The sequence below is a fragment of the Gossypium hirsutum genome, chromosome D05 (genome assembly GCF_007990345.1).
Source record: "Gossypium hirsutum isolate 1008001.06 chromosome D05, Gossypium_hirsutum_v2.1, whole genome shotgun sequence".
In the NCBI taxonomy this organism is placed as follows: Eukaryota; Viridiplantae; Streptophyta; class Magnoliopsida; order Malvales; family Malvaceae; genus Gossypium; species Gossypium hirsutum.
In genome coordinates this window covers 2771224-2797725 of record NC_053441.1, presented here as the reverse complement: position 1 = coordinate 2797725, position 26502 = coordinate 2771224, and the positions used below count along the sequence as shown (strand labels likewise).

The 26502-nt window shown below is 31.0% G+C and overlaps 5 protein-coding genes and 2 long non-coding RNA genes across 7 annotated transcripts; all 7 read right to left on the bottom strand.

The window, feature by feature from the left end:
• Positions 1-4710: 4710 nt before the first annotated feature.
• On the bottom strand, positions 4711-5477 carry LOC107902829 (UDP-glycosyltransferase 91C1-like). Its single transcript, XM_016828944.2, has 2 exons — positions 5342-5477; positions 4711-5066 (listed from the first exon to the last, which is right to left on the bottom strand). The coding sequence occupies exons 1-2, from the start codon at positions 5475-5477 to the stop codon at positions 4711-4713; spliced, it is 492 nt and encodes a 163-aa protein (XP_016684433.2).
• Positions 5478-5523: 46 nt separating this feature from the next.
• LOC107902830 (UDP-glycosyltransferase 91C1-like) lies at positions 5524-6205 on the bottom strand. The gene is made up of 2 exons (XM_016828945.1): positions 6161-6205; positions 5524-5883 (listed from the first exon to the last, which is right to left on the bottom strand). Exons 1-2 carry the CDS (start codon positions 6203-6205, stop codon positions 5524-5526), a joined length of 405 nt encoding a protein of 134 aa, XP_016684434.1.
• A 407-nt stretch (positions 6206-6612) lies between these two features.
• LOC107907125 (UDP-glycosyltransferase 91C1-like) lies at positions 6613-8016 on the bottom strand. The gene has a single exon (XM_016834363.2). It carries the CDS (start codon positions 8014-8016, stop codon positions 6613-6615), a length of 1404 nt encoding a protein of 467 aa, XP_016689852.2.
• Positions 8017-11601: 3585 nt separating this feature from the next.
• LOC107903284 (uncharacterized) lies at positions 11602-13294 on the bottom strand. The gene is made up of 3 exons (XR_001685749.2): positions 13244-13294; positions 12730-12803; positions 11602-11984 (listed from the first exon to the last, which is right to left on the bottom strand). It is a non-coding gene; the product is annotated as an uncharacterized lncRNA (long non-coding RNA).
• Positions 13295-14895: 1601 nt separating this feature from the next.
• On the bottom strand, positions 14896-16290 carry LOC107907126 (UDP-glycosyltransferase 91C1). Its single transcript, XM_016834364.2, has one exon. It carries the CDS (start codon positions 16288-16290, stop codon positions 14896-14898), a length of 1395 nt encoding a protein of 464 aa, XP_016689853.1.
• Positions 16291-22843: 6553 nt separating this feature from the next.
• On the bottom strand, positions 22844-24309 carry LOC121217513 (uncharacterized). Its single transcript, XR_005913601.1, has 2 exons — positions 24131-24309; positions 22844-24016 (listed from the first exon to the last, which is right to left on the bottom strand). It is a non-coding gene; the product is annotated as an uncharacterized lncRNA (long non-coding RNA).
• A 730-nt stretch (positions 24310-25039) lies between these two features.
• LOC107902831 (UDP-glycosyltransferase 91C1) lies at positions 25040-26381 on the bottom strand. Its single transcript, XM_041094813.1, has 3 exons — positions 26051-26381; positions 25817-25913; positions 25040-25730 (listed from the first exon to the last, which is right to left on the bottom strand). Exons 1-3 carry the CDS (start codon positions 26379-26381, stop codon positions 25040-25042), a joined length of 1119 nt encoding a protein of 372 aa, XP_040950747.1.
• Positions 26382-26502: the final 121 nt, after the last annotated feature.

Genomic DNA, 26502 nt, shown 5'->3' with positions numbered 1-26502 from the left:
TAAAATAAAATAAACAAGGCTTTTCCTCTGCCTCCCTTCATTTCAATTCAACAACCCGGATTCGTTTCGTGACACGTGGTGAAATGCTGTTCGTTGTGGTCCCATAATCTCATAGGTTCTGACACGTAGGATTCTATTAACGTGGACCATTGTTTAGTGGTCAGACTTGAGAAATTAACGGTCTTCAATTGTGGATGCTTCCAATAGTTATTGAGAGTTAGATGGGATCTGGGCTAAATTTGATAAGTAAGTCAGTTTTTAAAATAATTGAAGTTTTTCTTTGATTTTTTTGAATATTTAGATAAATAGGTTGATTTTTAGAATATTTTCATGCTAAACACATTTTTCTACTAACTCAACTAAAAATACGTCCTATTTCGTCTAACTAAGCAAGAAAACATGTCCATATTTTCAGGCACGGGCTAAAAGTGGCTAATTTATTTGTTATACAAACCAAGTCATTTTTTTCATTTTTCATTCAAATCTCATTCTCTTTCTCTCAGTTGATCTATTCTCTCGAGTTTTTAGTCATCAATTTTTCATTAAATTTCTCTCAATTTCTTGTTGTTTTAATTTTCTATTTTGTAATTTATTCGTTTTAATTTATTTTTATAATAACAATTCCTCTTATTCGTTTCGATAACAATCGGCGTCCAATTGCAAATGATAAGAAAATATTTTAATTTTTTTTATTTTCAATTAAGTTCATTATTAAGTTGTTAACATTATTAAATTTATAATCTTTTTATGTTTATATAATCATGTTGAATATCGGATTTTAGAGACATACATACACAATCTATTTGCATGGCTATTGTGTGTAATTGAACGGCACTTGTAAGAGGCGAGATTTTTGCACGTGTCTCGTATGCTCGGGGGTGTAAATTAGATCTCACACTTATCAATGTCTTAGTGGAAAGATGGAAACAAAAAAGGTGGAAACTCGAAAGACATGCATTCCATTTTGGTGCTATAATACTAAAATAGACAATGGAAAGGCAAAGTTCGGAAATGTTATAAAGAACCACAATTAAGAGAATGATTTGATTGGAACATACTTTGTTATTCAACATCATATCATCTTTGTCTTGTCTGAAAATTCTTTTGACTTCTTCATGACATCCATTGTCCAATGATTGAATCGTGCCGCTATGTGAACCAAAGTCCATTGCATAATCCAAATATTAAAGTATGTTTGGGCAATGTAATTATATAAAATATAATCTAATCATTATTAGATTAATAAGTATAATTTTAATTATTTAAAAATGTTTGATTGATAAAATATAAATCATCTTGTTTAATTCTTTTTTCTTTCAAGAATAGTAATAAAAGAATTGGAAATGATGGATGTTAATTATTCCATGTAATTTCTCAACTTCTCTCTTAAAATTTAAATATTACATTTGACAGACTTCGATTATATTTAAGTTGTGTCTGAATATAACTTTCAAAAAATTATTTTTAAAAAATGTATTGATTTTTTGAAAATGCTGATATTTTTTTGTGTTTGAAGATTTCTGCGTAAAATAGTTTCCATTCTTTGACAAATTTTCTTGGAATCATTTTATAAAAGTTGTTTTTAGCGAAATAAATTCAACATAAATATATTTATTACAAGAAAATTTATAGTATCATTTCTTTTTGACAATCATAATTTAATTTATAATAAGATAATACTTTATAATTATTAATATCATATATAAACTTAATAATAAAATGCCTAACTAAAACTTAATTTAAATTAAAATATTTGTTTAAGCCTGATTGAAACAAATACTCATATTTATATAATTAAATTATTCATATTTTACTATACAATAATTATAAAATTTTAATATATATTTATAATTTAAATGTTGATATAAATATTTTCAATAATATATTAAGAATATTATTCAAAATATAAGATTATTATTGTTCAGTTATTAATTTTTATTTTTTTTATTGCTTAGTATTGGAAAAAAGAAAGAGAGAGTAAAAACGTACGCAAGTAAGATAAAACCATATTTTAGTAAGTAAATATAATAATTATCTCGTTTGGCATAAATTTCTTAAATTTTAATATTTTAATGTCATTAGCTATTATTTTTATTATTATATTCAACAAATGCTGAATTTATTATTTAATGTAAAACCTGGAGTCAAATTAAAATCTAAAAACAGAAAGAATATTTTAGGTTCCCATTTATTTTTTCCAGCAATAAAATGTTAAATTAGGTATTGAAAAAAAAGAGGCTAGCTAAGCCACATGAGAAACTTCCATATAAAGCTATTTGGTTATGGGTCTGTTCTGTAAGATGGTTAATTTAATGAGACCTCTTAACAGCTGTTTAATTTCATTGAATTGTCCCCACTGTCGGATGATAATCAAAATTAAAATCTTATTATTATGTTTCCTTCTCTGGCTTTTCTTTTAAGTTATGTCACCTATATTTATTAGCCTCGAAACTACTCAAAATGTCTTACCATTTATTAGTTTCTCAACCTCCAACTTATATTTGCAAAAATATAACATAACCTCAACTAAATAGATTTTTTTAATATATTCGTTTTACAGTATATAATGGTTAAATTTTTCAAAAATCATGATTATTCCTCTTCAAAACAGGAGTAATTAATAGGGCATTGCCCCTAAAATGGGATTAGTAAATTTTAGATCCCAAAATCTATAAATTTACAAGTTAATTCATAGTAAAATTATAGTTTGAAACTCGAAATCACATTTTCTTTGAGTAGAGGTTAATTTAATTTGGGATGCATGGGGATGAAACATGCACTCTTTGTAACATAGAGCTTGAAACTCAAAATCATATTTTATTTGAATGTGCTTACTCAAAGAAAATATGAAGAGAAATTTCAAAGTTATGCTAAGTGTAGAGATCTGTAATGACATAGGAAAATGAACTATAGTGAGCAATGGTACGCTTAAAAGGAAAATCCTTACTTTGATTCTAAAATTTACTTGGAACTCCTTGATCTATACGTTATGGAAGGAAAGGAATAGAAGATTGTTTCATGGAAGGAAAAGCAATGAGGAAGCCTTATTAAGGAGCATCAAAGATGTATTTAAGTTGAGATTATTATAGGAAGAAATATTAATAGTAGAAGCCATGTAAATAAAATGTTATCTACGAGATGTGGTATGAGGGTGGTTACATAAACATGATGTATGGACTAACGTAGAGGGAGAATGCAATTGTAATTGTAGCAGTTTAATGCTTTTTATGGGTAACACAAGCACAAATTATCTAAAAAAAATTATAGTTTGATCCTCTCAAAAATAATAAAAATTTGATTTAGCCCTCCTAAAAACTATAAAGGTATAAGTCAATACAATAATGAAATCGTATTTTAGCTTCTATATAAACATACAACTCAATTCCGGTCCCTCTAAAAAAAATTCTAACATTTCCTTTGTCCCTCTCAAATTTTTTTAGTATTCTCTATTTTCATTCTACAGTATATGTTTGAGGTTCGTAACTACCCTTTCCAGAGATGTCATATTCAAGGTTCAAACTTACGTTATTCTTTGAGAGTGTAATATACTTTACCACTTCAACCAACATTTGAGGATACTTACACCTTATATCTTTATCCATTTATTAATTGATAAGTAACTGTTGGTATTTAATATAAAAATTTCTTCCTTCACTCTACAAATAGAATTTCAAGATTAATACATATTCTATTCAAGGTGTAATATAAAAATAAAAATTCGAAAAGAAAAGGAAAACATGACCTCATACTTAAACGAAATTAAAATAATCACAAAATACTAATATTGTTCTTTATAAAAAAAAATGATGATTTGGTCATAAGTTTTTGTGTAAATCTCTGTGTTTTTTTATAAGTACAAGTTTAAATTTACATTTTCATATATGCGTCAACTTGTAAATTTAATCTTAATATGAAGTATGTATGAACTATGGGATCGACTACTGTTGGAGTTGCTATGGGTTTAAAGTTATAAAGTTGCGTTTTCTATCACCTCCTTTGTCTTTTATTGCAAGCTGTACGGAAGCCGAAATTCAACTCCTGTTTGCATTTGGCCGTATAGAGAAAAAAAACTCAGTAATTAATGGTAGAAATATAAAAGTCAATAACTTCGTCAAAAATCAGAAGCCACTTATTTCGGACTCCAGCGGTAGAATTTAGCTGATGTGGCATTTCCCACATCTGCGGAGACAAGTCAATAAATTTGCAGGGGAACGTAAAAATGAGCAACCAAAGACTTTGGCTTTGATCTACCGCTAATTTTGTTAGTTAGTCATCAATGAAGTTTGCTTTTTCTTCAAAGGGGAAAAAATTAATGCCCTCGTTTGGTTTTCTAAAGTGTTCTTGATTTATTCTTTTATATTATTTCTGTTAGGTTAAGGTATAAATGCAGAATATTTAGGTCTGATATAGACCATAGATGGGTTTAACGTGCAACAATAACATATGAGTACATTTATTTGCCCTAAACTATTGTTCCATTTCCAGACAGCAAGAAAAACAGAGAAAAGAGAGTGAAAGAAGCAGAGAAAAGCAGCGCTTCTTATTTTATTGAATAATCTGAGATAACTCTTCAGTACAAATTTAACACATGCTATATTATAGCTCTAATCACGACTAACAACACTTTATATTAATACTGCTTTATGGAATACAGTACTTTAATTATTTAATACTTGGCAAGCGGAATGGTTATGAAGAAGCATCGATAACTTAAACCTGACTATGGCAACCTGAAGGTGCAAATTCTTCGATGAACCGAGTGAATCCATCCAAGCAGTTATTACTCAACTCTTCATTGTCGAAAATCTCTCTCATTGCCCACGCATTTGCCCTAATCGCCTCTCCTTTTGGTTCCATCATCACTTGTCTAATCGTCTCGGCCACCAAGTCGCTTGTAAATGAACCGTTCGTTTCATTTCTCTCTATTTCTAACCCAACCTTCCTCCCATGCAGCAACCTAGCGTTCAACCCCTGATCCGCACTTGCCCCAGAAAACACTATCAAAGCCCGGCCGAACTTGAGTGCCCCGATTATTGAACTCCAACCACCGTGAGACAAGAAACACCCTATAGAAGAATATCCGTAACTGAGGTTCCCAATCCCTCAACACCAGGCCCCTGTTCGAAACTCGTTCTTCGAACCCTGGAGGGATTATGTCATCCATCTGTCCTTCGCCCACTGGGCGTTTCCTTACTACCCAAATAAAGGGTAAGTTGGATTTCTCTATTCCAAATGCCAACTGGTGCATGTGGACTCTTCACTCAGATTCACTTCAATGCCAAGGGCGATTTGGAAAACTGACTTCTCTCCTTTGCTATCAAGCCAACTTTTTATGGCTTACCATTTATCATCTCTTTTATCCTCGTTTTATGGCACTGCAGTGATGGAGGCAACAACCCTACTGGAACAACAGGCTTCTGGAAAACTTTAATAAGTAATTTAACCTCGTCCGGTTCGAACTCGAAGCAGGTGCGCATAGTTACAAGTTGGCAACCTTCAATCAACAGTCCCACCCGTTGGAAATCAGATCTGTTGGTAGTTCACTGTCTCGTGGAGCTTCATAGCTATATTACAAAGGTTCTCGGGAACGGCTTTGAAGTCTTCTGGCCGCTGCTGGAGATCACCGAGCAAAGCCGATGGTGGACCCATGGAAACAAACGAAGTGACATTGAATGTGCTGAAGAAAACTAAGTTGATGCCGAGTAGAGTTGCAACTCTTGGTAACCAGTAAGGAGCAAAGTCATGGATTATCCAGTTGACGTTTGAGTTTTTGAGGAACTCAGTTAAAGGGTCTTGGAGTTTGTCATATGCCTTTTTAAGGGAGGGGATTTGGTCGATTGGTAGCTCAGATATGGATTCAGCTTCTGCAGGTAAGCCTTGAATCTGGGGAAGGGAAAACTCGACAAAACTTATGCTAGATGACAGATGTGGGGGAGGTTTAGGGAGGCGGATAATGTTGGTAGGGGTGGAAATATAGGATATTCAGTCAATTAAATATTTAAGATAAATATATTATAAATTGATGTAAAAAGATATAAATTTTATAAAGATTAATTCCTTTCGAATTCATGGTTATCACATTCAATTCTAATAATGTTATCATCAAGATTTAAATAGGAATTTTTTTTAAAGTACAATATATCTTATTATTATGCTCAACCTTTGTTGATATTTTATTGTATAAACGATAGATGTTTTTATCCATTTTATGGTTTGAGTATAGTCATGTTCAGGTCAATATGATATTCAAGTAAAGTCTTCTCAATAATTTCGCCTCTAAAATTTAAAATTAATTATGCTTAGGAAAAAGTTCACTGATTTAAATATATGTATATATACATTAATGTATTTGTATTAGGATTATATTATTTTTTAGGCTGAGTTTTAGTTATTTTCCCATATTAGACCTGTGACCAAATTTAAATTATTTCATATATATTTTTAATGATTTGTCTGATTAAATATAGATAAAATATTGGGTGGGGTCGTAATTTATTTTCCTAAAACATCAAACAACACTTGATTAATACTCCTTTATAGAATACAATAATTATTTAACGAAAGCAGAATGTTTAGATGCTATGCGTGAAGAAACATCGATATATAACTTAACTAAATCTGGTTATAGCAAGCTGAAGGTGCAAACTCTTCAATGAACCGAGTGAATCCATCCAAGTAGTTATTACTTAACTCTTCGTTGTCAAAAATCTCTTTCATTGCCCACGCATTTGCCCTAATCGCCTCTCCTTCTGGTTCCACCAGCACTTGCCTAATCGTCTTAGCCACCAAATCGCTTGTAAACGAACCGTCCATTTCATTTCTCTCTATTTCTATCCCAACCTTTCTCCCATGCAGCAACCTAGCGTTCAACCCCTGATCTGCACTTGCCCCAGAAAACACTATCAAAGCTCGGCCAAACTTGAGTGCCTCGATTATTGAGCTCCAACCACAGTGAGTTAAGAAACCCCCGACAGAAGAGTGGGCTAATATCCGTAACTGAGGTGCCCAATCCCTCAAAACCAAGCCCCTGTTTGAAACTCGTTCTTCGAACCCTGGAGGGATTATGTTATCGATTAGCCCTTCACCCATTGGGCGTTTCCTTACTGCCCAAATAAAGGGCAAATTGGATTTCTCTATCCCGAATGCCAACTGTCGCATGGACTCTTCACTCAGACTCACTTCACTGCCAAGGGCGATATAGAAAACTGACTTCTCTCCTTTGCTATCAAGCCAGCTTTTTGTAGCTTCCCATTTATCATCTCTTTTGTCCTCGTTTGATGGCAGTGATGGAGGCAGCAACCCTACCGGAACAACAGGCTTTTGGTAAAGTTTAATAAGCAATTTAATCTCGTCTGGTTCGAACTCGAAGCACGCGCGAGTAGTTACAAATTGGGAGCCTTGAATCAATTGTCCCATCCGTTGGAAATCAGATACATCATCCATGCATTTTATGTGGTTCACTATCTCATGGTGCTTCAAAGCTACGTTGCAAGGATAATCTATCCACTCAGGGACCACTGTGAATTCTTCTGGCCGTTTCCGGAACTCACCAAGCAAAGCTGATGGTGGACCCATGAAAGCTAGAGCGGTGGCATTGAATAAGCAGAATAAAACCAAATTGATGCCGAGTGGAGCAGCAACTCCAGGTAACCAGTAAGGCTCGAAGTCATGGATTAGCCAATTGACGTTTGAGTTTTTGAGGAATTCAGTTAAAGGGCCTTGGAGCTTGTCATATGCGTTTTTAAGGTAAGGGACATTTTCGATAGGTACCTCAGCAGTGGACTCAACTCCCGGTGGTAAGCCATCAACCTGGGGAAGAGAAAACTCGACAAAAGTTATGTTAGATGACAGAAGTGGAGGAAGTTTAGGGAGGCGACTAATGTTTTTAGGGGTGGAAATATAGGATATACGATGACCCTTTTGAGCTAAGAATTTGGAAACCTCGAGAAATGGCATTGTATGACCATAAGCTAGCCAAGGGAACATCGCTATGTGAAGCTTTTTTGTTCTGTCCATGGTGTTTTGTTGATGCAGATGTTTCAGACTCGATATGTTTTGTTCATAATCGAATGGAAGCCTTAGTTCTTATAGGCGGTTGTCTCTATCAAATAGTTCTCTTTCTTTTTCTTTTTTATTATGCCCATGAGTAGAGTTAAAATTGAATGAATGGGGCGGCTAACAGATGTTGGAAACCGACGTGCACATATCTATACTATTATATATAAAATGAAGGACTTAGGGCCTTCCTTCATTGACACTGTCGTTGCTCTTTTCTTTTCTTTTTTACATTATTAACATAAATGGTATCCCTCTACTTTTTAACTTTATAAAAAGGGTCAAATTTCAATTACAGTCCCTATATATTCTCAAATTTGAGATTTAATTTTTATATTTTAATTTTTGACATAATTTGATACCTCGACATTTATAATACCACTATTTAGTCTAAATATTTTTTTGTAATTAAACTGCGGATGTAACTTTAAAGAATTGTTAACATCATTAAATTTTTTATTAAATTTAAGTCCATTACAATTTTATTTTTTAGACATGATTATCAAGTGAGTAGTTTTTTTTTTAAATTTAAATGTCACACTAACAAATTTAACAATACTAATAATTGGAGTTGAATTTTTAAATCTGAAAAAAAAATTCTAAACATATAAATAGTAAAAAACTTGAAACATATTGGAACATTTAAATTTTAACTATTTAATCTAAAAATTATTAACCCAACATAATACGTTAGTTGAAAACCATACTAATAATATAATAAATTAACTTGATCAAGTTAAGTGATATTATTTCAATTTATGTTAAACTTCACTTATAAAAACAAAGAATGAATATATTATTTCAATTAATAGAAAAAATAAATATAGATTAAAACAAACATGTTATTACCTCAAATTTTAGATAATAATTTAATATTATTTAATTCTTTTTAATAGTGGGAGATTAAATTAATTTGGTTTAATACTAATAGAGAGGCTGTCAGATACTTTTAGTCCCTATACTAGAGCCTTTGTAGTAACTGAGAATTAAATCCAGATACAATTTTTCTTAAGCTGAATTTTATTTGCTTTGTACATAACTGATACTGTCTTTTCATGTTGATATCATTTGATGCAGTAGTTTAGTTGGTTGTTTGGATAAATAAAATTTTGTAATTTTCTAAAACATTTAAAATTGAATTAATACGAGAAATCATTCATCTAAAATATCTCAATAACCTGATGATAGGTTTTAAAGTAAAATAATAAGAATAAGCAAATTTAATTTATTATATATGAGAAAAGATTAATATTATTTATTTTTAATAATTTAATGTTACATTAATAATTTCATCTTAAATTGATTTTTTTTCATGATGAAAAAATTGATTTGACATTAAATTATTGAGAAAATATATAGGTAATGTGGCGTCACTGTTTCATACAATTATTTCCCGTTATACATAGAAAAAAATAAATTAACAACTTTAACATTTTATAAAAAAAATTCACGAAATAATAAATTAAATTTACTTATAACATGAAAAATAATACTTATCATAAAAGAAAACAAAATACACACCAATATTATATAGAAGAAGAAAGTTGCCCTCTAAAGCTACTTTGATTTTTCATAATTGCCCCTCAATTATTTGATCAACTGAGAATTTATTAAATTAATGAATATGTTATTGATTGTAACTTTAATCATTACTTTTCATTGTAACTTTGATCCATACAATTTTTATATCATATTTTAATTATATTTAAATAATTTTTAAAAAATTAATAATTTGTTAATTATATAAATTTTGATATATTTATGTTATGTTCCAAATCATTATACAAATTTCGATACATTCGTATATTTATATTATATTTGATAAATTATTTATTATTTATTCGATACATTGAATCTTTCATCAACGTCTATAAAACAACGCTTAAATTAAGGATGGGAAAGATACTTTGCGCTTGTCCTCTATTTGTATTTGTATCACTAATTAAATTCCTTTTCAGATTAAAAGTTTTAGATAAACTTAAATAAAAAAAAGTTGCGAATCCATACTTCAAATATAAATCTGTCTCAAAGCAGTAGGAATGCTTAACTTAAAATTGTCAGAGGTTGTTTATGCGACCGATAAACCAATGAATAATAGATGATTTCGAGGTTAATATGAAAATTGAGATTTTTAATTTTTTTCCCCCTTTTCGATTGAGTTAGCCGTCTAAGAGGAGTAGGAGGAAAAGATCCAAAAAGAACAAGAAAGAGGAAAGAAAAATGAGAAAAAAAAATGGTAGGAGATTTTTTTTTTCAAATTATGGCGTTTATTTTTTTGTTTTGTTTGGTACATTTTTATATGTTTATCAATATTTTTATTGCTACCATAGTGTTATTTTTTATACATGTTTTAATATATGTGTTAACAATAAATTATTTTAATTGATAATATTTAGTCATTTTTATTACTCATTTTTAACAAAGAGAAGGAGAAGAGTTCACTTTTTTAAGAGCTTTTATTTTTTTACAAGAGTTATTATTTATCTTTCTAATTTTATATTTAATTTTTTACTATATATCTAACTATTGTAATATATATATAATAAATAAATTATCTTCTCTTGTTATTATACTAGTAACCAGACGAGTCATATATGTTTTTATTATTTAACAGGTTAGGGCTTGGGTATAGCCATTGAAACTATTGCTTTAATTGGAAGATAGAAGATTTGGGTTGATTTATTTTGCACTTGCTTCACAGTTTAAAGGTTTTGGGCAAAAAATATTAGGCCTATAAATAAGTTAAGATAAAATATTAGATTCATTTAAAATATGACCTAAAGGTTTGAGCACAGTCTAACACATTACTTTCTAAGTACTATATAATATTATATTATTTTTTGTGTATTATATAATTTATAACATATAAAAGTTAAATTGTAATAATATATTAAAAATATATTAAAAAAATGTTAAGATACATACGTCCACAGCATATCGCAGCCACCAGCTAGACCCATATATGACGAATTAACTCACAACAAGAGTAACACTGCAAACTAGAAATAGCAGTAATTAACGGTTATCCCTTGAAGTTTCTTGAATAATACCCTGAACAAGTGCACATCATCCTCCATAATAGTTTATTCTCCTCGGTTTCCCTATACAAGTTGAGAAGGTATTGAGCCATCACCCTAGCTTGCAACCTCGACTCAATTATGTAATTATATATTAAAAAGTTTAAGGTTAAACAATTAAAATAGTCATTTTTATTTACCTTAAGTTACATTTTAGTCACTTATATTTGAAATATTACATTTTAGTCACTTACGTTATCGCGTTCTAATATTTTAGTCACTAGACTGTTAACTGCCGTTAACGGTATAATGGTAAGCTAACGTGATGTAACACCCCCTAACCCCAAACCGTCGCCGAAACAGGATTATGAGGCATTACCGGACATATCAACAATTTACACATAATGGTTAAATAATTAACCAACATATTATAATAATTCATAAATTGTTATAAATGTTATTAATTGATTTCATTCATTTTTATAAGAATTTCGGCAGCATTTCTGTTTATTTTTACATACAACCCCCTGCAAAATTTCAAACATAACCAACCCAATTCCAGTATTTCAACCAAGACATTTATATACTTAAATCTTACTTGACATATTGACATAAGAACTTAATTAATAAAAATCCTATTATCATTTCTAATTAATACATAAAACTAATCAAGCCATTTCAATTTGATACCAATGCCATAAAGGATTTCTACCATTTTACTAATATAATCATCAAAACACATAATATCTTACTTTACAACAAAACTATATAACATACCAAAATAACTATTATAATTCTTATGTACATGCCACTTTCTCTTAAAGAAAGAAAACATCACCAAAATTTTATGTCGGAGTCGGGATTGTCCTGGATACTGAACCGAGACTCTAACCCTTTTTTTTTATTTTCAACCTGCGCACAGAAACAACCGTACGCTAAATATTTTATACTCAGCGGTATTACCATAATTCAAATTATAATAGCAATAAAGAATTATAATTACCAAGCATGTAACTATCCGATTTCTTAAATATCAATTAATTTATAAACTTTCATTATTTAACAATAACAATTCAATTTTTATTTAGCTAATTTTCGATCTCAATCACATATCACATGTAACAATTTCAATCACAACATAAGCATTAATTTCATGCCTTTCATTTTCAATATCAATTTCAATCCGAAATTTTAAATTTTCTCATATTCAATTGTTCACCCTATTAACAATATGGACTTTGACGGATACACGGATTCCAACCCAAACACACCAGTACGGCACATTGTGCCTAAAACGCTACATAGTACCTGATTAGTATACGACACACAAAGTGCTTGATCGGCAAAGCCGATAAATCCCGTACTCTTCTAAATCCTATGGCATGCCAATTATATCCGACTTAGCCCGACTAATTAATAGGGTATATAAATTTCACAATCCAATTTCACTTTTATTTCAAAAATTCATTTTCAATATCAATTATATTTTTTCCATTCACTAATTAAACACAGTTCAATACCAACACATACTTTTCTCATTCAATTTTTTTTTTCAAATTCAATTCAATAAAGTCACTTACCTTATCATATGCTTACCATACACATAATTTAAATTTAACATCAAGTAATAAATAATTTGAATTACAGTAATACAAACCCGAATTTTGCTCGATTATTCTTCAATAACCTTCCCCTCTCCTTTGTGTGCCGATGCCTCGTTTTTCTTATTAGCTACGAAAATAATAATAATTTACACCATCAATTACAACATTAATTAATAATAATAGAATTTATATCTAATTTATACTTTAATTCCAATTTAATCCTAACTAAATTTATTTACTTTTCTAATTTAATTCACACTCTATTTCTATTCAAATTTCTTCTAACTCAAAATTAACTACCAAATTTTCAGCATATTTCATTAATTTCGAATTTTCCTCAATTTAATCCCTAAAATTCAAAACTTATAGTTTAGTTCACAATTTAACCCTTTTATCAACTCTAACTAGAAACTCTATCAAATAAACCCTCAATTCCATCATTTATTCAACATAAACCCTACTAAAAAATCTATTAACTTTCAAATTTTTAACTTAAATCAAAAAGTATTTCACTCTAAGATTCCAAAAAACATCAAATTTATGAGAAAAGGACTTGATTTAGCTTACCTATTAAACTTCAAGCTTCAAAATCTCAATTTTCCCACTTTCTTTTCTTTCCCCTTTTTCTTCCCCTGTTTTCGTCTCTTTCTCTGTTTCTTTTCTGTTCTTCTTTCTCTTTTTCTATTCTTTTATTTCATTTGTTTTTCTTTTATTTTTTTTTGTTATAATAATATAATATATATTATATAAAAAATCTTTTACTTATTATTTAAGTATATATTTATTTTTATTACAAGTGTACCTATGTAATTATTACTGTTACACTTGTCTTAATCTTTACCATACATTTGTCATCTATTTAATTTATATAATATAATACAATATAATATAATATAATATAATATATAATAAAATAATATATATAAAACATAAAAATCTAAGATTTTTATCACTTATACCGTCCCATTTCTTGTTAATGGCTTAATTTCCATTTTAATCATTTTTATTTTTTATTAATCTATAATTCAACTTTTACCCCTAGTTCAATTTAGTCATTTTTCTTAATTTCTTTTAATTAAACTAAATTCACCTAATTAATACCTAATTAAGCACTAAACTAAACTCTTAATTACTTCTCATAATTATTTTCAAACTCAATTTACTAAGACGGAGGCCCGATATTATACTTTTCCGATGCCCGTGAATTTTTGGATCATTACACGTGACACGTTAAATCATCATTTCAAACAAAAATTTTAGGTTAATTTATACAATCGATCCTCATATTTAGTCATTTTGAGCAATTTAAACTTTTCTTTTATGTTCTTTTAACTTTCTTTTTATTTTTCTTTATTTTTCATTCTCTTCTGCTTCTTCCTCTATTTTCCCCTTTTTCCATTTCTTTTAACACAATTTTCTATGTTTTTCATTTGTTAAAACTAGCCCCTATCTTTTTTTTTTGAACAATTTAATTTTTTGAGTGATACGAGTTTGTAGACATGTTTTAACAAATGAAAAACATAAAAAAAATTAGATTAAAAGAAATGAAAAATGGAGAAAAACAAAGGAAGAAACAAAAGAGAACGAAAAAAATGTTAAAAGAATATAAAAAAATTAAATTACTTAAAATATAAAAATAAAGTATAAATTATGAAGTTTAACCTAAAATTTTCGTTCCGACAGCAAGTCGCTCTTAAATGATCCATCATTTCTTTCTATTTTTGAATCCAACATTTTTCCAACGCATCAACCTAGCAATCAATCCAAGACCTTCATGGTATTATTGCACTTTTAGTCCTCTTCCTATTTTCCATTCATTTAATCTAGTCATTTCTTATTCTTATCTTTTACACTTTTGCCCCATCACTTTTCACTCTTATATGATTTAGTCCATTTTTTTAAATTTCCTATATTATCCACTATCCTCTCCACTAATAATAATTATTTTATCTACATCGATAAATTTACACATTCCAACTTGAATTGACATTGTTTACATCTCAAAGTTAACAAGAATATTACAAAGAAAGTCTTATTTTTTTTTATAGTTTTCTTTGATTTTCAAGATAGCCACAATGAATTGTATAAATACTTCAAAATTTTAAACGAAATAATACTAATTCCAAACAAAAGCATACATGGTTACTATTACAAGATCCTTCAACCAAAGGTTTTTCCCCCAAAACATATGACACATGGACCCTCATACAAATCAAAATTTAAATATTTTCAATTGACTGAGTAAACTCGTCCAAGCACTTGTTACTTAACTCTACATTGCCAAAAATCTCCTTCATTGCAAGTGCATTAGCTCTGAGTTGCTCACCTTCGGGATCCACCATGACTCGCTTAATACACGCGGCCACCAAGTCGCTCTTAAATGATCCATCAACATCGTTTCTTTCTATTTCGAATCCAACCTTTTTCCAATGCATCAACCTAGCAATCAACCCAAGATCTGCACTTCCACCGGGAAACAATATCAGAGGTTTACCTAATCCAAGAGACTCAATTACGGAACTCCACCCGCAGTGAGTCAAGAAACCACCAACTGATGAGTGAGCCAAGATCCTAAGTTGAGGTGCCCAGCCTCGTAAAACCATACCCTGTTTTGAAACTCGTTCTTCAAACTCGGGAGGGATCATGTCCTCTGCAAACTGTTCTTCAACTAAAGGGGGTTTCCTCACAACCCAAATAAATGGTAACCCAGACTTCTCTATCCCAAATGCCAACTCGTGCATGGACTCTTGACTTAGACTCACCTCACTACCGAGTGCAACGTAAAAAACTGACTTCTCTTGCTTACTATCAAGCCATTTCTTCAACGCTTCCCAATTTTCGTCTCCTTTATCATCTACGCTCGTTAGTGGTGGCGGCAACAAGCCAAGTGGAACAATTATTGGTTTCTGGTGAATCTTACTAAGCACACGTAGTGCCTCAGGTTCGAATTCATAGCAAGTTCTCAAGGTCAGAATTTTGCAATTTAAAAGCACTGTCGCACAACGTTCAAAATCGGATACAATATCCTCGCACTCTTTGTGACTCACCGTTTCATGGAGCTTAAAAGCTATGTTATTAGGATAATCCATCCACGTCGGGACCACCGTGAAATCTTCAGGTGATTTTCTACTTCCACCGAGAATTTCTGATGGAGAGCCTAAGAAAGCGTTCGATGAAGCATTTAATATGCTGAAGTAAACTAGGTTGATGCCGAGTTGATTCGCCATAGGCGGTAACCAATGCGGAGCAAAATCGTGAATAATCAATTTAATTTGCGGCGACCTTTCAAGGAACTCAGTCAACTGTGTTTCAAGTTTATCAAATGATTTTTTGAGGTAAGGAACTTTGTGAATGGGCAACTCGGAGGTGGACTCAACTCCAGGTGGCAGGCCATCAACATGAGGCAAAGAAAGAGGTATAAAGGTAATATTGGAGCAGAGAGTTGGAGGAAGCTGAGGGAGGCGGCTAATGTTTTTAGGGGTGGAGACATAGTAGAGATGGTGATTCTTTTGAGCTAAGAACTTGGCAACTTGGAGATATGGGGCGATGTGACCGTAAGCTAGCCATGGGAACATTGCTATATGAAGCTGTTTTCTGCTGCTGGAGTAATCCATGAGTAGAAGAAATTCAAACTATTTTGCCAGAGATGTTGTTTTGCTTTTTGGTTAGGGGAGTCGTTGGTTCTTCAATAATTGGGGTTTTGTGAAAATTATTGATGTTTAATTCATATAAAAGATGCCATGTGAAATGGTTTTATTAAAATAATTGCTTTTTAAATAATTTATCTGCTTAATTGAGGTATATAATTTATATATTCGTGTGTGGTGTGGTATTTTGTTTATACTTTATACTGGAATGGTTGGTGAAATAAATTTTCAAGCTGAGCTAAGAGATGGCTTTATAACCCAAGTGGGCCACGGGTAGAGGTGTGCATTCTAAAAATTTAGGCCTGTTTGCTAGGCCCCAGTCCAATAAATGTGCTTAAAATTTTACTCAAGACCGACTCGGATAAAATTGTTAAAACTCAGGCCCGACTCGACCCACCCATATTAATTTTTATATAATTTTTAAATATATATATACATAAAAATACTAAAAATAACAAAATAAATATTTCCTAACAAATTGAAAATAAATTATAAAAAATATGTATACTTAAATAATACTAAGATAGATGCAACTTAACAAACAAATGTTTCTAAAATAATAAAAAAATTAACAAATGTCTTAAAAATAATAACAAAATTAACAATAAAATAAGTTTTATACAATATCCAAACAATAACAATAAAATAGTAGCAACATAATAGTAAAATGGTAGTAAAATAAAGAGAAAACAACAAGAAAATAATATTAAAAAAAACAGATTTTTTTGTCTTTTAATGAATTCGGGCCGGGCCCAAACTAAAAATGTCTTACTCAGGGCTTGATCCGTTTTTTAAACGGACCTTATTTTTTGTCTAAACTCATTTCCGGGCTTATATTTTTGTCCAAACCCTCCTACATTTTAGGCGGGCCTTCAGGCCGAACCGAGTGTCGTGACCCATGAACAGGTGAGGTGATCTTGTTTACAACATTGGAGAATTAAGGTTTAATATTCCCCTACTCCCCCAATTCTTCAATTTTTGTTATTTGTTATTTTTAAGCAATTTACTTACTTTACGAAATTTAAATTTTAACTTTTAAGAATTAAGATTATTATTTTTAATTATCTTTGATTTAATTAGAAAATATTTACGAATGATTTTTTCAAAGAAAATGAAAAATACATGTGCCTCATTTAAAAAAAATCATTAAATAGCAAATGACAATTAAAAAAAATGCATCCAAATTTATCATTTATAAAATATATGATCGATACATAAGAAATAATGGACATATCATGCCACTAAGTAGCAACATTATCACTCCTAAGTAAAGCATATCAAGCTAAAAAAAATGAGAGGATTGATTACCTACTTTCAATATTGAATCTTTGGGCAGAAAGATTTGATATAATCAATCAAATACCCCAAGTTTAATATTATGCGACTTTTAACAGGTAAAATATCTAATTAAAACAACGTAATCACTCTCCATTTTTACTTACAAGATTTGTTGCTCATGTACCCAGTGGTGAAGTCGGGGTGACGGGCCTGGCACTCAAAATGGAAAATATTTTATTTAGATTTTTTTATAATTTATAAGATTTTAAATTATTAATGATCAAATTGTACTTTTATTTCTTCAAAAATAATAAAAATTTAATTTAATCACTTAAAAATTATAAAAACATAAATTATAAAAATAATAAAATTACATTTTTACTATTATAAAAAAATACAGTTTAATTCCAACCTCTAAAAAAAATTTTCTAACCTAACCCAAAAATTACTGCTTCAGCTTCCTTGAAGATCACGTCCTCTACCCCATCAAAGAATGTAGCAGCCAAAGGCATCCTATTCGGTGCCAAGCATAGTAATGTATTGGCAACAATCCAATGGTTTAAGAAGTCCCTGCACCTGTAATGGCCCAAATTTGAGGTTATCGGAACAGTGGTTTCGGAACCACAAATTCGATGAGAAAAATTTTATTTTTCTTATATTTTTATGGTCTACAATTTCATAAAATGATTTTTTGAAAATTTCGTTCGAAAATTTCGACGTTTGGGCACTCAATTTAGTCAAAAGGACTAAATTGTAAAAAGTGCAAAAGTTGAGTTCTACATGTTAGAGGTGTCCAATTGTTATGAAACTTTAAATTGGAGGTCCTCATATGGTAATTATACCATTGGTAACTTGGTAGACAAAAATGGACATGAGATAAGTGAAATAGAAAAATTTTAAGTTAGGGGCAATTTGGTAATCTAGTAATTAAAATGAATTAAAAGGGAAAAAGATGGCAAAAATCATCATCTTCTTCATATGAACGAAATCAGCAAGGGGGGAAGCCATAGTTAGGGTTTTCAAGCTTCCAAGCTCCATAGTAAGTGATCCCAAGCCCCGTTTTTAATGTTCTTTACGTTTTTGAGATCCCGGTAGCTTAATTTAGCTTATTCTAGCAATAATTTAACCTAGGGTTTATATTTGGAAAAATACCCATAGGTGAAAAGTGTTTATTTTGATGTTTTATGATAGAATATGAAGCTAGAAATTATGTTAAACAACTTTTGCTAAGCGATTTTAAGTGAAAACGAGTAAAACGACATAATCGGTAAAAATACCTAATGTTCATAAGTACATGTTAGAGTGGGAATTTGATGTTGCCATAGAAGGGAAAAATGTTCAGAATGTTATAAAACATAAGAATAAGAGATGAAGTTTAATTTCCGAGCCTTGTGGCAAAAATTTAATTATGTAAAAGTTTAGGGGCAAAATTATAATTTTGAAAAAGTTAGAGCCGAGGGCTGTTTTGATGAATGTGATTATTAAATAAGTTAAATTTACTATTTTAGATCAAGAAGTACGAAACTCGAGGTTAGACAAAGGGAAGAATAAAGTTGAAGACTAAGTTGGTGAATTTGGCTATAATTGGTACTGAGGTAAGTTTATGGTAAATAAATGCAATATTTCAATATTTATTATTAATGCTGTTAATTTCCAGCAATTATGAATTTATTTTATGAATTTATTTGATGATGATCCAAGCATGAAATGATAGAGAATAAAAATTTAAAAGTCTCGTTGATACATAAAGATGGTACTGGATACGAATGTCATGACATTTGGGTAAAGAGATCCCATGTAAGACCATGTCTGGGACATGGCATTGGCATCCTTAAGATCATGAGAGGTCCCCTGTAAGACCATGTCTGGGACATGGCATGGGCACCGAGACGAGAGGTCCCATGTAAGACCATGTCTGGGACATGGCGTTGGCACCGAGATGAGAGGTCCCCTATAAGACCATGTCTGGGACATGGCATGGGCACCATCACGAGAACATCCCATGTAAGACCATGTCGGGGACATGGCTTTGGCATGTTATTATCAGAAGAGACTCGAGTATCCTTATTATTCCAATGTAGTTCAACGGGCTTGTAAACGAATCATATTCATGAAAGTTCAGTTTAAAGCATAAATGGCAAGCTCAGGTAAGTTGTAAGACTTAAGAACTTATTATACTATCAATTGATGTTCAACGATGCAGCAAGGATTGAGTAAGTTATGCACACAAGTATTCTAAGTAAACAAGTAAGAACTAGTATGAGATTAACTAAAGAGTAAACTAGAGATATAGACATTGAGTTTAATTATTTAAGTTAAATATTGTTATTTATTTGCTAGTAAACTTACTAAGCTTTATGCTTACTTCTTTTATTTCTCTTTCTCTTATAGTATTGCAAAGCTACTTCAAGGATCCTAAAGAAGTCGGAGATCGTCCACACTATCAACTACAACTGCTCAGTATTTTATATCGAAACACGTTTGAGTTATGGCATGTATAGGGATTTAGTTATTTTGTATGTTTGTAATGATGATTTTGATAATGAGTGATGTGTAAGTATTTGATGATGTATGGTTATTAAAATGATTAAGGATGAAGGTGTTTGTTGTTATGAAAGATTAGGTGATAAATTATGCATGGAAATCATGAAAGGATAAAATTTTGCAAAGAAACAGAATTCAGGCAGCACAGTGACGTGAATTTGAAAAATCACCCAAGATAGTATAAAATGAATTAGAGGGTGAATGATATATGGAATTAAAGCTTGTTGAGTCTATTTTCATGGAAAAATAACGGTGTAGAAAAAGGAAATTTATATTTTAAGATATGTGAATTTTAGTAAGATAGGGTCAGAACTGTTTTTGGAGTCCCCTGTTCTGAGTTTAGAAAATAATTACAAATTGTACAAAAATGGTTATGAGTTAAAATTTACATGCTTAGATTTCTTAATGAGTCTATTTTTTGTAGAAACAAGTAAGAACTTCACATGAAAATCCTACAGTGAGAAAACTTATTTTTAGTGACTAGAGGACAAGGCAGTCAGGTGGTGAAACAGGGGAGACTTTAACTAATAAACTGTACTAATTTGCTAAACCAAAAATTCTAAAAATTTTATGGTGAGTAGATATATGAGTCTAGTTTCAGGGAAAATTTACGGAATTAAATTTCGAGTTCTGTAGCTCAAGTAATAATTAATTTAGTAACTGCTGCGCGATTGGACAGATTTGCTGCGAATAATGAAATAAATTTTCAAACCTAGTTTTTATGCTCCGAATTGGTAAGATAAGTTAAGTAATGCCTCGTGCTCGACTCCGGAAACGGTCTCGGGTAAGGGGTGTTACAGCACCAGCACTGTATATAGATAAAATTTGGAAGACATATTTGCATGATAGAATCTATTCTCAACGTACAAAAATTTTCCAGCAAATCATAACATACGTCCACAGTGTATCATAGTCACTAGCTACAGCCATACGTTGAATTTGCTCACGACAAGGAAAACGCTACAAATTAGAAAAAGCAGTAATTGGCAATTATCATTTAGCTAAACTATAATTATTAGCATTTTCTTTTTTATCATTCAATTCTAAAAAATTACAAAATAAAATAATTATTCAACATTTTTTTTGTAACCAAACTCACCACCCATTAAATTAGTAACGAAAAGATAAATTGACAGTTTTTAAAATTGACATAATAGTAACTTTAACATTCACCATTTGTACATTGTGTTAATTTAGTTTTGATTCCAAAAAAATTAACCCTCAATATTTATACATTGTATATTTTTACTTTTGTTTGTGACATTAAGAGTTAATTTTAAAAGAATGAGGAAATATAAAAATTATATCTTGGATTTTTTTTAGCTTTTTAAGTGAAAAGTAATAAAAAAATGTCAAATTACACAATATGTAAATATTGAGGGTTAAATTTTTTTAGAATTAAGACTAAATTTATATAATATATAAATGTTGAGGATTGAGAGTTAAAGTTACTATTATGCCAATTTTAAAACTATCACGTCATCTTCCATTAGTCATTTAACTGCTAATGACAAAAAAATTTAAATAATCAATTAACAATTTTATAACTTTTTAATAAGTGAGTGAGAAAAAATGTACCTAGTAACTAGGCGGAGTTTAGCCTATCAATTAAAGGTTCTTAAACAATACCAGAAGGAGTGCACACATTTCATCTTGGTTTTCCTCTAGAGAAAATTGAGAAGGTACCGATCCATCACACTGTCCGTTGTTAGCTATCTTGACTCTATATATAACTACATATTAGGTTAAATTTTGAGGATAGTCCTATACTTATTGATCTATATAGATACTTACTGATCTATATAGATTTATTATTTCTAATTTTATTTGCTCAAAATTTGTTCCTCTATTTTTCGATTTTCTCATTTCTAATCCCTTTGTTAATTTTTCAATTAACTCCGTTAAAAATTAGGTATAATCACAAATTTAACCCCTTAACCTTTATAACTTTTGTCAATTTGACCTTAATCTTTTTCTTTTCTTTTATTATTAATTTTTTAAAAAAATTATAGAAAAAATTAAAAAATTGAAACTTAATATTAATTACCACTAGATTAGAAACTCATTATTCAATTAATTTTGAATTTATTCTTATGCAATTGAAAAGCAAATTATCTTAATAATAAATTTTGAAAAAAAATCCTCTTTCAACTCTTCCTACTTTCTTTTTTCATATTCCCTTGATTCCCTCGGCTTCCCCTAGTAATCGAAACTAATAAACAAAACCTTCCCTCTCCCTTTATCTAAAAAAATTGAAACCCCGAAAGAATAATGGAAAGAATGTAACTCCCCTTACTCGACTCCATTGTCGAGTCAAGGTACCGGGATGTCACATTTGTTGACGAAGCAACTACGATCACTCCAAATCAATTTAATTATTTTTCAAGTTGTTAAGCTTAAAATATGATTCAAGCACTTACCCAAGCTTAAAATAAGCTTATAAAAGCTCCCAAAATGATCGAATGTTGTTTAGGGACCAAATTGTAAAGTCAAAACTTTTAAGTGCTCATTGCGACTTCATAGATTCCACGTCGTGACCTCACGGTGGTACAAAGTCATGACCTCAATCCTGCCACCTTAAAACTTAAGCAAATTAATTCCCCCTATCGCTTAGAACAACATCTATATGGCATTCAACATCTATATCAACCAACAAATCATTTGAGCATGCCAATTTTCAACCTTAAACAGCACCTAATTCAACTCAATTCCAAAACATACAAATCCCAATTTCAAGATTTATAAAGTGGACCAAAAGCACCAAAGCTTTCATTGAATCCATCCATGAACATTTCTATTATATTCCTATGTACATGCCAAAAACTAATGCCCAAAATTTTAGATTCATACTATATCTTCCAAGTTTGATTTGTGATGAGATAAGTTGGAGACGATCTTCATTCTAAAACTTCAAAACGATCTTCACCTATGTGTTTGAAAAAAAGGCATTAAGCTCACAAGAGCTTAGTAAGCATATCAAGAATTAAACTTTGCATTTAAAATCAATTCATTACACATACACATATATAAACATATATATAACTTTCATGAATCACTATCATCATAAACAAAATTGTTTCAAAAATAACTATAGTAAGGTACCAATTCAACAAGTTACAAGCTGCTTACCAATGACATTTTTAAGTTCACTTGCCTCGTAATTTTATTGCCCAAATGTAAACTTAATAGAACATGTAGAATATGTGCAAATGTCAATAATTTGCATGAAAGTGTCACTATTATTTGCATGGATGTGCAAATGTCATTTTGCACCGAAGTGCCACAACACTTGCACTGTACTGCCGCTATCACTTGCACCGTAGTGCCACTATCACTTGCATGCATGGAAATTTTCCTAATGACATACCATTTATATCCTACTAGTTCTTATTTTGTCTACTTGGACATTTAAACTATACAATTTATTTACATTTTCTCAACAAAGAAAACAATTAAAATTTTATATAGAATCAACCATTCATCAAATTTCACTTGACATCTATTTTGTCAACATTCAACATTTCACTTAATTACTCCCAATATCTATTTCACCTATCTAAATTTTACACTATTTGCAATTTAGTCATTTTCTCTAATTTCACTACACATGCACTTTTCAATTCATTATAGGAATACCATTTTACTTTCAAATAATTTCCAAAATACATATCATCATTTTCAACTACAAACATATCTTATGAATGTTACTAAACCAATTTATCATATTTTCATTTAGGGTTTAAATTAGGTAAAGTAAAATTCTTGATATACTTATAACAAAATTGATTGAAATGAAATCCTTCATTCTTCCTTCAATCCTTTGCTATTTCTTTGCCTTTATCAACTTGATGTTCACTCCTCTTGACATTCTCTTCATTAACACAACATATATACAGCATTTAATATTAAAAAAAATCACATAATATTTCCATGCATTTTGATGAGATAAATATGAAAACCTACAAGAATACATTGTCATTCTTACCTTAACCTTACTCAAAATCCCTAACTCTTATTTTCTCTTTCCTCAACTATGAACTTTAGCTAACTTCACATAAAACTTAGCTGGTCAAGAAGTTGTTCTCTTGATTTCACTAAAAATTTATGAAGAAAATTTGAAGTTTAAAACTTGAAAGGGTTGAAAATGGAGGAAAATGGACTAAAATGAAAGAAAAGAAAATTTGGTGGAAATGGAGAGTGTAAGACGTGAGAGAGAAGATAGAAAAGATGATGGCGTTGACTTTTCTTCCTTTTTCTATATCTTTCTATTAGAAATATCTTTTCACTTTCTTCTCTCTCTCTCTTTTTTTATATATATTTAATTAAACAAAAATATCTAATTATCATCACTCCAAACAAATGGTAGTTATTCAATATCAATCTCATCACCCTATTTTGTACTTTTATGGTTTTATTTCACTTTTAGTCCTCCACTATTTCCCATCCATTTAATCTAGTCATTTCTTATTCTTATTCACACTTTTGCTCCATCACTTTTCAATCATATACGATTTAGTCCATCTTTTTAATTTCCTATAATATCCACTATCCTCTCCACTAATAGTCATAATTACTATTTTATCTAGTTCAAAAATTTTAACAAATACCAACTTAAATTGACATTATTTACATCTCGACAGTATCAAAAATGTTAAAGAAAATCTTCATTTTTTTTTCATAATTTTCTTTTATTTTCAAGATGCCCACAATGAATAGTATAAATACTTCAATTTTTTTAAACGAAATAATACTAATTCCAAACAAAAACATACATGGTTACTATTTCAAGATCCTTCAACCAAAGGTTTTCCCCCAAAGCATATGACACATGACCCTAATACAAATTAAAATTTAAATATTTTCAATTGCTCGAGTAAACTCGTACAAGCACTTGTTACTTTACATTGCCAAAAATCTCTTTTATTGCAAGTGCATTAGCTCTGAGTTGCTCACCCTCGGGATCCACCATGACTCGCTTAGTACACGCGGCCACCAAATCGCTCTTAAATGATCCATCAACATCGTTTCTTTCTATTTCGAATCCAACCTTTTTCCAATGCATCAACCTAGCAGTCAACCCAAAATCTGCATTTCCACCAGGAAACAATATCAGAGGTTTACCTAATCCAAGAGACTCAATTACGGAACTCCACCCGCAATGAGTCAAGAAACCACCAACTGATGAGTAACCCAAGATCCTAAGTTGAGGTGCCCAGCCTCGTAAAACCATACCCTGTTTTGAAACTCGTTCTTCAAACTCGGTAGGGATCATGTCCTCTGCAAACGGTTCTTCATCTAAAGGGGGTTTCCTCACAACCCAAATAAATGGTAACCCGGACTTCTCTATCCCAAATGCCAACTCGTGCATGGACTCTTGACTTAGACTCACCTCACTACCGAGTGCAACGTAGAAAACCGACTTCTCTTGCTTACTATCAAGCCATTTCTTCAATGTTTCCCAATTCTCATCTCCTTTATCTTCTATGTTCGACAGTGATGGTGGCAACAACCCAAGTGGAACAATTGGTTTCTGGTGAATCTTACTAAGCACACGAAGCGCCTCAGGTTCGAATTCATAGCAAGTTCTCAAGGTCAGAATTTTGCAATTTAAAAGCACTGTCGCTTACCGTTCTAAATCGGATACAATATCGTCGCATTCTTTGTGAGTCACGTTTCATGGAGCTTAAAAGCTATGTTATTAGGATAATACATCCATGCCGGGACCACCGTGAAATCTTCAGGTGATTTTCTACTTCCACCGACAATCTCTGATGCGGAGCCAAAGAAAGCGTTCGATGAAGCATTTAATATGCTGAAGTAAACTAGGTTGATGCCGAGCTGAGTCGCCACAGGAGGTAACCAGGGCAGACAAAAGTCGTGGATAATCACTTTAATCTGTGGGGACCTTTTAGGAACTCAGTCAACTGAGTTTCGAGTTCGTCATACGCTCTTTTGAGGTAAGGAACTTTGTGCACGGGTAACTCGGAGGTGGACTCAACCCCTGGTGGCAGGCCATCGACTTGAGGCAAAGAAAGAGGTATAAAGCTAATGTGGGAGCAGAGATTTGGAGGAAGCTGAGGGAGGCGGCTAATGTTTTTAGGAGTGGAGACATAGTAGACATGGTGACCCTTTTGAGCTAAAAACTTGGCGACTTGGAGATATGGGGCGATGTGACCGTAAGCTAGCAATGGGAATATTGCAATATGAAGCTGTTTTTTGCTGTTGGAGTAATCCATGTCTAGAAGAAATCCAGACTATTTTGCCAGAGACCTTGTTTTGCTTTTTGGTTAGGGCGCAGATGAGAGCGGTGGAGTCGTTGGCTGTTCATTTATTAGGAAATGGCTGTCCAATCCAGTG

Coding starts and splice junctions, on each gene's coding strand:
- LOC107902830 (XM_016828945.1), bottom strand. CDS start 6,205: ATGGATAAAAACATCTATCGTTTATACAATAAAATATCAACAAAG. Junction 5,884..6,160: donor ACAATAAAATATCAACAAAG/GTTGAGCATAAT, acceptor TCCCTTCCCCAG/ATTCAAGGCTTACCTGCAGA.
- LOC107907126 (XM_016834364.2), bottom strand. CDS start 16,290: ATGGATTACTCCAGCAGCAGAAAACAGCTTCATATAGCAATGTTCCCA.
- LOC107902829 (XM_016828944.2), bottom strand. CDS start 5,477: ATGCGCACCTGCTTCGAGTTCGAACCGGACGAGGTTAAATTACTTATT. Junction 5,067..5,341: donor GATAAAAGAGATGATAAATG/GTAAGCCATAAA, acceptor ATTCTTCTATAG/GGTGTTTCTTGTCTCACGGT.
- LOC107907125 (XM_016834363.2), bottom strand. CDS start 8,016: ATGGACAGAACAAAAAAGCTTCACATAGCGATGTTCCCTTGGCTAGCT.
- LOC107902831 (XM_041094813.1), bottom strand. CDS start 26,381: ATGGATTACTCCAACAGCAAAAAACAGCTTCATATTGCAATATTCCCA. Junction 25,914..26,050: donor GTTGACTGAGTTCCTAAAAG/GTCCCCACAGAT, acceptor GCTCCGCATCAG/AGATTGTCGGTGGAAGTAGA. Junction 25,731..25,816: donor GCTTTTAAGCTCCATGAAAC/GTGACTCACAAA, acceptor TCTGACCTTGAG/AACTTGCTATGAATTCGAAC.